The sequence below is a fragment of the Camelina sativa genome, chromosome 3 (genome assembly GCF_030686135.1).
Source record: "Camelina sativa cultivar CO46 ecotype springtype chromosome 3, ASM3068613v1".
In the NCBI taxonomy this organism is placed as follows: Eukaryota; Viridiplantae; Streptophyta; class Magnoliopsida; order Brassicales; family Brassicaceae; genus Camelina; species Camelina sativa.
The window spans coordinates 24,102,504-24,116,647 of NC_141882.1; the positions used below are offsets into that span (position 1 = coordinate 24,102,504).

Here is a 14,144-nt window from a genome sequence, read left to right on the forward strand (position 1 = left end):
ACTTTGATCGGACATTTTTCGTTTTAAAAACAAAAAAAGACAGAACGATTAGGTTTAAATGTGAATCGATCATTTTTATTTTCGCACGTGAAAAACAACTTAGGCTTTTTTTACCACACGGCCCTGTATGATTGGCTCTACTATAAAGTTAAATGATAAAAATATTATGATCCTTATAATTGCTAGCACTATAAATACGTAGCCACACTCTAGGTTGCATGACTCACAAATCAACCATAGTCACTTATTATTTCTTCTTATTTTTGAGCAAATTTTGTTTCTTCCTTTCATATTGTGAGAATGTCGAAAACCAATATGAAAGTATGCAACAATTATTTTCTGGTCGATCCGACCAAAGCAAGTTTTCTTGATCTCCTTCTTCTTTTGTTTTCCTCCAACCTAACCAGCGCAAGATTCATCGATTCTCCTCCGGATACGCTCAAAAGTTTCCGGAGAAGTTTCACGAGTCGATGGATCATTGTGTTGGCCATTTTGCTTCAGAAGATTTTAATGTTCTTAAGAAAACCCGTGGCGATCCTAGGTGGTTTTCTAACGTATTCGCTCAATCTTCTTACGGCAAATGGTGGCTTCTTCAAGATGATACTAAACCTTTTGACAGGTGAGAAATCTAACAATATAGTTTAACCTTTACTTATTCAGTTTTTTTTTCCCTTCCTTTTTTGTGCATATGATATAATGTATCCCAAAAAAATTTAGATATGTAAAATCATTCCAAAGATGTCAAGGACCAAATATCATATAGAGTTCCACATATTAATATTCCCCATGGACTTTTGGACAAGGAGGACCAATGACACTAATTACCTCATATCAAACGGATTCGAGACAGACCGAAGATCTCTACATGCAAGACGATATAGCACATATCAAAACCCAAAAAGATTTAACAATATTTAATCAAGAACTTAGTTTGGTTAAAAAAAACAAAACAGAGTTTAATCTCCTATAAGGTCTTCAAAACACTATTTAAATTTTGAGACAAACTAATCTAACTATTTTGGTTTTTGTGGATGGTGTTTCACAAGTATTTTTACAGGACTAACTCAGGCTCGAACATTTTACAGGAAAGCTGGTGAAGCCTGATAAATCATCCGCGGCATATACGTCGTTTATAGGATGCTCAGATCGAAGAGTTGAACTTGACGAGAAGATAAATGTTGGTACCGTCGAATACAAGGCGATGCTATCAATGATGGCTTCTAAGATCGCTTATGAGAGCAAACCTTTCATCACTTCCGTCGTCAAGAACACTTGGAAGGTTAACTGCATTCTCCTCTTCTTCTCCTTCTTTTAATTAGGGTTATCTGTCTTATTCTCTCATCGGTATAAACAATCCTTCTTATTATTGGAGAAAAAATAAACAAAAGTTACAGCATCCATAAAATATAAAAATCTAATAAACTTTTTCATTTTCTTTCTTATCATATACAAAATTTTTTGCGTTTTGTGTTTCTCATGGCTAATAATCAAATTAAATTATAAACACGGTAAATTAATGTACTCTACTTTCATGTTTGTTTTACGTCTCACTCTCACTGTGTGGTTTGTATCCTGTGATGCAGTTGGACTTGGTGGGTAACTACGACTTTTACAACGGTCAGTTAAAAGCTAATTAATTTTTTTTTATTTGGTACCAGCTATGCTCTAAATTTCTTTAGGAAATGCTATTATTTTCCCATTTCAGAGCTTAGGGCACTATTTTGTGTGAGATTTTGGATTAATTTAACTTCTTTTGGTGTATAAATAATTAAAGCCAGTTAAATCATTTTAATCATCCATATAGAAAACACAACCTTGAAGTTCTACGTACGTAGGACAAGCATACTCGTAGTAGGGTGAAAAAAAAACAAAGAGAGAGACGTAAAGTTAAAAATTTCTATCAAAGAAAAGGAAAGAAAAATAAAAGCAATAAGTAAAGATCTTTCAGTTTTCCAATGAAAAAAAATCATAAAAATGCCTTTCATTTTCTCAATTTTGATAATACGACAGAAACAAGTCTACGAGATCACCATCATGGTGCTTATAAATGTCAAATAGCCAAATAGGTCTCTCTCTGTTCCATATGGAGTTGTACAAAAATGAATGCCAACTATGCAAGAGACCCTACTGATTATAAATGTGTCATCTGTCGGATAAATAATAGATGCATATTTAATGATGAATGTAGAATAGAAATAACAATTACAACTTTACAAGTGTCTTCAGTTTTAGTGATAGAACTTTTTTAGATTGCATTTAAATTAACCATCTAAACAAGTTTACTATTTAAATTAATAATATAATGCTAGATTAACTCATTTTCTACGAGTACGTTTATTTGTTGGAATTCCAGTTAAAGTTTTGGAGGAATTATTTTTAATTAAGATTAGGAGTAAGTCAATAACAGTAGGACTATAAATTTATCAAAATTTTAAAAATGTTTAAAATATAATTAAGATCTGAGTATCCACTGATCTAAAAAGATAGTATGTAGATTTATTTAGTTTATAACTTACATACATATTCTACAAAATTTAAACTCGATTTATAATAATATACCGATGATGATAGTATAATTTCTTAGGCTACATAGTCTTTTAAAATTAATTAGGATATATATATATATATATATATATATATATAAGTGTTCATTAAATTTTAGTATATAGTATATTAAAAAATAAATTTCCAAATATTAGATTTTTAAAATTTTATTTTATTTGCAAAATTTTAATCTCTGCATAGAACGTAAGAACTTAAGTTTACATATTATTTTTAAACTATGTTTATGATTTTCTTTGTTAGTCTGGTGCATCTGTGGCTAATATAATATTCTAACAGAATTGGATAATATGTTGGTTGTAATTTTTGTGTAACCTTTTTTTCTTTTATCATGTCTTAAGCATTCTCAAGAGAACAAATATAAAGATTCCAATAAAAAAAAGAGAGAGAACAAATATAATAAGAATAAAACTGGTGACCCAAAATATAATAAGTCACGTGTTTTGTCCGAGTTTAGCAGCTAAGATTCTTAAAGTCAAATGCTGCATGATAGTAGTTCGATTTTTTTCTTATAATATTATAGTAGATCAATTTACAGAAAAGAGGAAAAAATAAAATAGTAACTTTTTCTATTCAAAATTAATCGGTACTTTAACGATTAAACACAAAAGTTATATCGATTAACGTGAATCAATATTACTGTTTTTCATGCAATTACTGATTCTAAAATTCTTGTTTCTTTTTTTTTTTTTTTTTTTCTAAAAAGATCTTATAAGTGTTACTATCTTTTCTATTCATACAACATCAATTTTACCTCTCGATATATATTTATGTATTTATGCATAACCTTGAAATAGTTTGAATATTTAAATAACATTTGAAAAATCCATAAATTCTAAGTTTGTATTTCTGTGGTCAGCTTTCCAAGAAAGTAAATTGACGCAAGCCTTCGTGTTTAAGACGTCGAGCACCAACCCAAACCTCATCGTCATCAGCTTCAGAGGAACTGAACCTTTCGAGATGGCTGATTGGTGCACTGATCTCGACGTCTCTTGGTACCTACTATATATACGTTCTATATATAGTTCTACATCAATACATAGTTACTCTTATTAATTCATATATATACTTCCAAATTTTAAATTAGGTACGAGATGAAGAACGTTGGCAAAGTCCACGCAGGGTTCTCGAGAGCTTTAGGCCTCCAAAAAAATGGATGGCCTAAGGAAAACCTAAGTCTCCTACACCAATATGCTTACTACACCATCAGACAGATGCTTAGGGACAAGCTTGCCAAAGACAAGAACCTTAAGTTTATTCTAACAGGTCACAGCCTCGGGGGGGCCCTAGCTGCTCTTTTCCCGGCGATTCTAGCGATTCACGGTGAGGATGAGCTGCTAGATAAGCTAGAGGGAGTCTACACGTTTGGACAGCCACGTGTAGGAGATGAAGACTTTGGGGAGTTTATGAAGGATGTCGTGAAAAAGCATGGGATAGAGTATGAGCGATTTGTCTATAACAATGATGTTGTACCTAGAGTGCCTTTTGATGACAAGATTTTGTTCTCATACAAGCACTATGGACCTTGCAATTGGTTCAACAGTCTTTACAAAGGAAAGGTAAATTAAAGTAGCCTAAATCCAATTATTTGTTTTTTTTCTTGCTAAATTATTTAAAAAGACGTAATAAAAAAAGAGAGTGAATATTTAAAAAGTTGACATGAAGAAACCTTAAAATTTTCTTTTAAAAGAATTGTCCATTTTCACATGAGATTGACATGATAGTTAGAAGGTAGCAACTTATCCATGTTTAGTTTCCTAATTGCCTTTTTCTTTTAAGAGACTAAATTAGGCAATATTTTTTACTAAAACTAATTACAACGTACGTGGTCCGTATTTTAAAAAGTTAACAAAGTACGTACGTGTGTAATTAAATCTTAAACTCTAATTCAGCTCTATATATAAAGCTAAATTCCAAAAATTAGATCCTAAATCCGAAAACTGTATTTCTTATTTTTTTTATATATAAAATAGTCTATTTTTTAGTTTACACGTTTTCAGCATTTTTTCTAGATTGTTCCTTTTTATATTCATTATTGGTGCATAATCATGAATGTTTACGCTTATTAGGTAAGAGAAGATGCACCGAATGCGAACTACTTCAACTTGTTGTGGTTAATACCGAAGCTATTGATTGGTTTGTGGGAGTTTATAAGGAGTTTCATATTACAGTTTTGGAAAGGTAAAGAGTACAAAGAGAATTGGATGATGAGATTGGTTAGGATTTTGGGAATAGTAATCCCTGGTGGCTCTAACCATTTCCCATTTGACTATGTCAACTCCACACGTTTAGGAGGCTTGGTTCGACCTCCTCCTTCTACTACTACTCCTGAGGATAAACTTGCCCTCATTGCTTGAATATTGCAAATTGAATAATCCTACCCACTTTATCTGCTCTTAATGAGTTTAATAATTGTACAAGAGCTTTAATTTATTATCTGTTATATGTCTTGTGTTTGTGTGAGTTTCTTTATACCATATGTACGTTGTTAACACTAAATATCTATCTTTTTTCAAGTTCTGAATTAGAATAAGAGAACCAGGTACAAAGTATTTCTCATGGATTATACTGTCACCTTTTGTTTATTTATTTTTGGTCACCACACTATCTCCATTTAATTTCGTTTTCCTACATACAATTTCTAAGTTTTGAATCGAGTGATTATAAATAAATAAAATAAAATAAAAATCATCTAAAAATTTACATTCATTCATATTAACCACTTTACACATGGTAATGGTAGTAAAATTGCACCTGAATCTTGCAAGATTGATTAGAGCATAAATTATCTTGTTTTGGGTGGCAAATAAATTTGAGAAGGTCATGTCCTGGTCTCCTTGAGATTCTTATCTTCGTTAGATGCCTCTTATATGTGGTAGATCTTTTAATGAACATTGATGTATATATGCGATATGCCTCTCTTTTTTTGGCTAAAAATGCGATGCCTCTTTTATGTGGTGGACTGGTGGGTCTTACGCTGACATGATGCCTAATGTATATATGCATGGCGTTACAATGATATCTATCAAATTGTGGAATCACCCTAAATTATTACAAATTTTATTTGACATATACACAATAGAAAATTAAAACTAAAATGTAATGATCGACTTTTTTAGTCTTGATTGGTAAGGCGTTTAGAAAATGCGTATAGCACTTTCGTCTATATTTTCAACTACTGCTTCGAATTCAACTAATTTTATGAACATTATTTTGTTTTGACTTTTTGATATCCAAATTTCCACATCACTCATAAGACCATCACCAACCGTTCAAATGGACAACGTCGTTAAAAAAAAAGTATATATATATTTTAATTATATTATAATATTTTTTTTATTATTATTAAAATTAGACTACGAGTTTACGACTAAAGAGACACATGTACAAATTGTTAAAAGAATCGGTTCTGTTTTTTTTGTCATCTCAAATTTTATTGATAAACTTGGTTTCGCACTGAGATAGATTACAACAAGTAGAATAGAAGACCCAAATAAGGAAAACATATGCCGCCGGACTACAAGAATATCCCCAAAATCATTAGTCCACAAGAGGGAACCCAGTTTATAAACAAACGATAATATAGAGAGAAGAACAAAGAACTAAGTTCTATATTTGAGAAAAGGCATGAGAGATTCCACAAAGCTTCCTTATAAAACCTGTGAATATCGAGAGCACTAGAAGACCGGATAACCTCACACCGCATACAACCAGCAAGCAAATCGACAGAGAGGAAAGCAAGAACCCAACACGACCAGAGATACAAATACAACTTCCATCACACCTTACCAGCCGATTAGAGAGAACTAAAAAACTAGAGTCAAGGCCAAAACCTTAAAATCTACTAGAGACAAACAACGCAAGATCAACTATTCTTACATGCGGACACTCGTCGAACCAGTTTCAGCCACCTACAGACTTAAAATTGACGACGTCCTCGCAAGAGAAGAAGTAGAGAACGATTCTACTGCTTCCACTAAAACCTAACTCTAAAACTTCCAAAAGGAAACTTGAAGGAATGCTAGTAGGTGACTCAACAACAAAATACCATCCAAATGGCTCACACCAAGAACGAACCTAGAGCAAAAACTAATCTCAAACCAGCAAGAGGACTTTAAAAAGAGGTAGAGCAAAATTCCAGATTCAAACCCCCAAACATATCCACCACCGAAAATAAATGACCAAGAACTGAATCAACAAGGATAACAACTAAAGCCACCACCAAGCAAACTAGGGATATACCAAACGAGCTTGACTTAATGAGAATGTAGCCAAAGGTAACCTAAACACTTGATATATCATGGTTTTTAGGTGTTTTTGGTCATGATATAAGTCTTAATTATAGAGTTTTTTTTGATAATTTAGAGTCTTTATAGGATTTAACATAGATGAGAGCATAATGAAGCTAAATAGGAGGATTTGGAATACATTCCAGCATTGAGGCTGAAGCTGCAAAGTTGGGAGACGAATTCAGAGAAGGCATCGACTGATGCAATTGATAGTGTCGATCGATGCATAGCCAAAGAAGAAATAGGAAGTTTTCCCACAAGTTTTGCAGATTTACAAAGTTTCACCAAAGTTTTCCGTATTTGCATTATTAGTCCATGGGCATGTTTTAGGAATATAAATAGGATTTCTAGTTCATTGTTTAAAACTAAGCTTTATTTTTCCCTGCAACTTTTGAGAGAAAACCCTGAGAGATTTTTAGAAAGCTTTTGGAGAGAAGAATCAAAACTTCTTCAAAGAAGATTCAGAACTCCTTTACTTCTTCTTTAATCTCTTAATGCTATCTATTTTATTCATGATTTGTGTTTTTACAATTATGTTTAAGTAGATCTGCTTGTTAGGTTTAGGATTTCTCACTAGAGATTTCATGGATTCTTAGATTGATTAATTAATTGGATTCTTTATCTTTCTTGTTCTTCACCATAGGTTGTTCTAAATGCTAGATCTTTGATTAGTCATCTGGACTTAGATCTTAGGATTATTGATTGATATGAGAATATAACTGATTTTCATGACAAAAACCTTTGGTGAGCAAAATTACTTTTTGCAAAGAGATTTGAATTAGTGATTTTGTGAACTTATCTAAACTTGATTTTATTGCTGGTTTTTAACTTGGATTTTGCAAAGAAATTTGGATTTTCGGGTTTTAAAACTTAGATAATATTTGTAGTGAGAACTGATTTATTTTACAATTGTGTTTAGAGTTCAAGAACGGTGCTTAATTATTGAATCCTGCTTGCTTAATTAATTGATCTGATTTTCCATGATTTCCTAAGAATTTCCATAGGCCTAACGTTTCATTCTACTGAATTTTACAACTCTTTAATTTTCTGTTTTATTTTGCGATTTAATTACAATATTTCTGTTTAGCATAATTAAAAATTATTAAATCTATCGTGTGAATCTAGAGTTTTTGTGGATTTGATCCCTAAGTACTACAATTGATCTCTTAATTTAAGAGAGTAGTTCAGGGTTAAATTTGAGCATATAACCACTTTCTAAACAAAGAGACCTAAGGCAGCACTCTCAGGGCAAAAGAATACAAAGGCCAGATGTTACCAGAGAGGAGGCAAAAACATCTCGGCCGCAGTAGAAACCAGCAATCCATCTATCACCATCAACGACCAAGGCCAAAGAGAACCATATATGAAATTACGCTCAATAAAGCCATCAACGAGACAGGGCAAATCGCGGTTCACCATCACAAGCCCAAATAATAAAAAATTGCCGCAACTCTAAAAAAAATTAGCCAAAAAATGAAAAACAAATTCTGCCAAATTACGAAATTGGATTTTTCCACCAAATATTTTAAAATTTATATCTTTAAAAAAACTTACAAAAACCTTGTAAACGCTTTTAAAAACTTTTTAAAAACCTTGTAAACGCTTATATAAGGTTTTAAAAAAGTGTTTAAATTTTTTTTAAATGTTTTTAAAGGTTTTTTTATAAGGTTTTTATAAGGCATTTACAAAAAAATTTACAAGGTTTTATAAGACGTTTATAAGGTTTTTAAATAGTTTAAAACCTTATAAAAGCCTTGTAAACTTTTTTGGCGGGAATTATTTTTTGTAGAAATTTTTTGTCAAAATTTGGCGGACAGTTTTTTCAAAATTTATTTTATGTCGGAAATTTTTTAGCGGAAAATTTTTGTTTTTCATTTTATTAATTAAAATATTTTTCATATTGGTCGTCGGAGGAGATGGAGGCATAATCAGAGGAAGGAGAGACGCTGTTAGTGGAGTCACTCATGATTGGAGTACGAGAATAAAAAATATTCACAAAGCATAACCAAATTTCATAGAAGCATCTTAGAAAAAGGAGGAGTTTCTGTGCCGTCAAACTAGTACGGATCCACCGTGTTGCACCTCCACCGCCAATCTGTACATGAAACAATCGAACAAGAGAAAGATTCATCTTGGTTCACAAAAAAAATGAGAAGGTGTGGAAATGAAGAAGAGAAAAGAAGAAAATAAAGTAAGGCCATGAATGGTGACATCTAAAGTGCGTAATTGGAAGTGTGGTTTTCAAAAAACTAAATTTTACACCATTCACAAAACAACAACGTAATTTGCGTTATTTAAGAAAGAGAAAAAAAACTGTTTGCGTTTTTGAAGGAATCAATTTAACTCATGGACCGCACTTGTGTTATGACTCACCAATTAGCTACGGTTTTGTGTTTTTATGTTTTACCAATTAGAATAATTAATTCATTAATTTTTCATAAGTTATAAAATATTGAGTTTTTATGAAAAAGCAGATTTAAAGAAAATAAAAAAGTTAGCCAATTGAAATTTCAATTTATTTATTATTAATTCACAAATATTTGTTATATATATTATACTTATCTTTTAAAAAATCACATACACAATGATCATAAAAAATTTCTTATACTATTTTCTTATGTACTAATCGTTGAATTAATCTATATTTTCTTAATTCAAGATTTTATTACAATAATAGAGTATATATTTCATTTGTAAATAGATAAATATACTTAGTATATAACTATATATAGTTATTTTATTATAATCAAAGTTAAAAGATAATTTTATATAAACATATAATATGTAATATATCACCATTTTTACAAAAAAAACAAAAAAAAAGGGTTTCACCATATACTTTGATAATTTTATCTATAATTTGTAATTTGTATTGTTTCTTGCATTTTTACCATTCCAACATTTTCTTGTAAGCCGTAAATAATTTTTTTCACCAATCAAATTTTATTGTGTACCCCTTATTTTTTGATAAACTGCACTTGTCTCGCAAACCGCATGTACCGCAGTTTATCCGTACCGTACTCTAAAACCGCTTTCTCCGCACAACCAAATACGCGGTCACCATTCGGATCCTAAGAGTTTGGTTTATTTTATTTTATTTTTACTCTTCAATTTCTAAGTTTTTAATTATTTTAGTAAATTATTTTAGTAAATATATATTTTTTTTTAGTAATTTTTTACTATAATCTCTGACATCTTGTGTTGTGTGCACTTATGCAACAATAATTTGTGTATCTATATTTATAGAAAATTTGCTTCAATTTATCTTTGTTACTATTTGTAATTTTGTAGTTACGTTTAGCAACTAATTAGCTACAAAATATTTGTTACCTAAATTTTCATCACTAATCTATAACTATTTGTAATTAATATTTGTTATTATTTTTTCCGTAGCGAAAAAACGTAGCTATATAATCATAATTTTGTATGGATAGATAGCTATATCATCCCAATGTAAGTGCTTGAACATGCAAGAAAGGATTAGGTTGAAGTTCTCTTCTTAATAGATCTTTTGAAAATTTGCATTTGCAGGTGCAAGATTATAAGATCTACCTATATGAGTAAGAAGTGGAGCCGCATCAAGAACTTTGGACTTAGCTTCCTATATGCTCATGAATGGATAGAGACACATGGCTTATAATAGTGTCAAGTATAAACACTTAGAGTAGTATAGAAATTCATGTGTGTATTATCTTCATGTACCCAAATGAGTTAAAAGTATTCAATCCATTGGACATCCTAATTATCGGGTATTTGGAATGTGTAATATTACTAAGATGTAAATTCAATCGTTACGATATTTACATTTATGCATGAGTTTAGTTTATGTGTGTAATTTTGTGAATCAAAGATTAAACTTAAATGGGGGAGGAATGTTGGTGATTTAAGTTATTAATCAACATTTATCTCACTAAAAGTCACAACGTTTGGTGAATGGTCACAATGGTCATAACTTTTTGTGAATGGTCACAACTTTTGGTGAATTGTCACATTGTTAACGTACGGTTGCAAATGTACGTGGAAACCCATCGAGTATTATAAATACTCTACTTCTCCACAACAACAGAGTTAGAAAAAGTGAGAAAGTGAGAGATTAAAATCAGATTCACAAAACTCAAAGTTTGAGAAAAACTTTGGTGATAAACACAAAATTTCTATATGTTTCTTTTGTATCTTAGCCTAGAACAAGAGAGAAATGTTTGATTGTCATATCTTACAATGGATTTCGTGTAACCCTAGGCTTAAGAGAAGGGTCGAAATACTCTTTAAGGAAAGTGATCATTTGCACGTTTCAATCATTATCCAAGTTCACCTTACACTGTTTCTACAACATGTTTGGTGTCCTATGGTACATTGCAACAAATAAAAAGAGGCCAAGAGAGCCTAAGTGATATTCAAATCTTAAAAATTTTGTCAATTTTAAAAAAAAAATGAACGAAAATACACCAAAGTTTTTTGATCGTGCTAGACAGATATGCCATATGTCTAATCCATCTCAGCCAGTGCACTTCCTTTCTCGACGATACAATTGCAATCTGTACAAGTGCATTGGCTGCTACAGCAAGAAAAGTGCTTTAAGTATCATCTCCATTGTGATACCTACGATTACGATATGCACAAGAAATGTTATTTTTAACTGAGATTTCGTTTGTCGGATGTAACTAGTCCTCACACCCTTTACAAACAGTACAATAAGTTCTGTTCAGATGTGGAGGTAAAGGCTTGAGTGGTTCTATGGGATATTACTGATGTGGTCATTGTCGTGTTACTTTCCACAAACTTTGCCACTTGTATCCGTCAAATATCAAACGTCCTTTTCACCCTTCCCACCCTCTAACACTCACCTTCTCCGTATAATAATTTGCAGTAGATCCTCACTGTTGGGGAAACAACTAATGTGAACCTGTGAGGAAAATATAATAATCTTGGTAGCAAAAACTTTAAAGCGTAAAATAACAAGACACAAAATTATACATGGAAAACCTCCCCAATGTGAGGAGTAAAAACCACGGGACCGTAGTCCACTCAAAATTCCACTATCACCAATGTATTTGAGTACAACCACGTCCTCTCTAGAGATTAAGGCTACAAGTAGCAATCTCTAACAATAAGAAAACAACACAAGAGAGAGAACACAAAAGGCTAATAATATGCAGATCCAAACGACCCTACATTCACTAAGATTCCGGAAACCTATTCAGATCTCCACAGTACCTATCCTACATAAACAAGTCAGGAACAACTCTGCAAAATTTCAGCTCAAATAAGAGCTCTTTTGAATGTCCAAACGTGCAAAAAACCAATCCCTAACAGTTATGTTTTTCTCTCCTCTTCTAGATCCGAAAATCAACTCTCTTCTCTCTCTTTTTTCCTTATGCCAATAAAAAAGGTTTATATAGTGTCTCATAATCCGAAACCCAATATTAATCTCATGGACTAATATAATGGCCAAAGTCCAGGTTTGGTTAACCAAACCCAATTGGTTTCCCCACTAGGAGGAAAACCCAACACCCACTTCACGGCAAGAAGAAGAAGAACCCTATGATTCTGAAGAAGAACCTGATGCATCCGGATCTAATGATGCATGTATCTTAATATCCGATGTAAAATGCAAATGTTGCTGGAGGAAGCTCCAACACATATACTACCACTGTTCTATTTGCAATTTTAGCCTAAACCTCACATGTACTAGAAACCCACCACCACTTACCATCAACCACCTTAAGAGCCATGAGCATATCCTCACCCTTTTTCCTAGACGAATCCATTCTCCATGTGATGTTTGTGGCTTGTCGCTCGGGAACAACCATGATCTCGTCTACACTTGTCTCCCTTATAGCTACATGGTCCACATGACACGTATCTACTTATCCTGTGTCATTAAGATCACTAGTCACCCACACCGCTTAGCTCTCTCTTCCTCCCTTCCTTCAGGTGAATTATCTTGCGGAGTCTATCGCCAAACCATTGATGTAACCAATGGGAACTTTTCCTACCAAAAGGGATGCCACAATGCTGTCAACTCCAAATGTGGAGTGGAAGGCCGTGTGTAGGACGGGAAAGATCTCCAAGGATGGACTGAAGAACCAGATGAAAACGTTAAGCCATTCGTGAGGATCGATGAAAAGAACCATACATCATTTCAGTCATAATAAGTATTATCTAAAACTCCACCGTAACGACGTATGGGATGAAAACATGTTCTGTCGGGCATGCATCCTCCCAATATTAATATACGAGAGTTTCTACAATTGTATGCAGTGCCATTTCCTTCTCCACAAAGCATGTGTATCACTTCCTCGCAAAAAAAACATCTGCTACACAGACACCGCCTTATCCTCCATCTAATTCCTCCAAAGCCATTAGCATACTTTATTAACGGAAGATTGGAGCATTTCCATGACATATTCAAATTTCATGGTTGTGACCAAATAGGTGTAAGTCTAGTCAGTGTTCACATTATTCCATAGAGTGTATGGAATGCAAGTCATATTTGGGCCTAAAATGCGCTACTTTACCAAGTGTGACACACGACAAACACGACCGACATCCACTTACTCTTTGCGGTAGGGAAGAAGTTACGACGAGTGGTCAACATTGGTGCGAAATATGTGAAGCAAAATTAGATGCAAACGAATGGTTCTATACATGTCATGAATATTGTAATGTCACGGATCACGGTGCATATTAGTTGTTTATTAAGAAAACAACTCTTCATGAGGCCCATGCAGTGGCGGACCCAGGAAAAAATTATACTCAGGTCATAAATAGAAAAAAAATACTGATAATGTAGTGTGGAAGGTTCGAACCTTGGTTTGGGGAGGTCAACAAAGCGAAAAATGACCAACTATGCTGCTGAAACTTCACAACTTTACATACAAAAAACGTTATTTCAAAGATTTACCTTGTCAGTTGACCTTCCCAAGCTCTATGTGGATCCGCCACTGGCCCATGTCCATTCTTAGAGGACGATATTCGTTGTTAGTTACTCGCAACAGTGGTAACACTCGAGCAGTTTGCTGTGTATGTGATCGTCGTTGCATAGAGCCCTTTATCTACGAGTGCCGATCGAGGTTTTCATATTTGTTCTTGCTTGTACTTGTATACTTTCATTGTTTGATATGTCTTTGAATTATTGTATTACAGGTTCTATTGTTAATTTATTATTGTTGTATAAGTGTGATTCTTTCTATACATGATGAATTATTTAACAGAATGGTTTACATGCAAATGATAATCTCGTCTGATTGGGTTGCAAACACATTATGTGGACCGTACCAAGAAAAATTGGTC

General features: G+C 32.8%; 1 protein-coding gene and 1 pseudogene across 1 annotated transcript; both read left to right on the forward strand.

Moving 5' to 3' along the window:
• The first annotated feature begins 175 nt into the window (after nt 1–175).
• On the forward strand, nt 176–5,121 carry LOC104777614 (triacylglycerol lipase OBL1). Its single transcript, XM_010501895.3, has 6 exons — nt 176–619; nt 1,086–1,279; nt 1,584–1,617; nt 3,422–3,557; nt 3,650–4,121; nt 4,632–5,121. Exons 1-6 carry the CDS (start codon nt 301–303, stop codon nt 4,917–4,919), a joined length of 1,443 nt encoding a protein of 480 aa, XP_010500197.3. The 5' UTR covers nt 176–300; the 3' UTR covers nt 4,920–5,121.
• Nucleotides 5,122–12,295: 7,174 nt separating this feature from the next.
• Nucleotides 12,296–13,321, forward strand: LOC109130649 (uncharacterized; annotated as a pseudogene).
• Nucleotides 13,322–14,144: the final 823 nt, after the last annotated feature.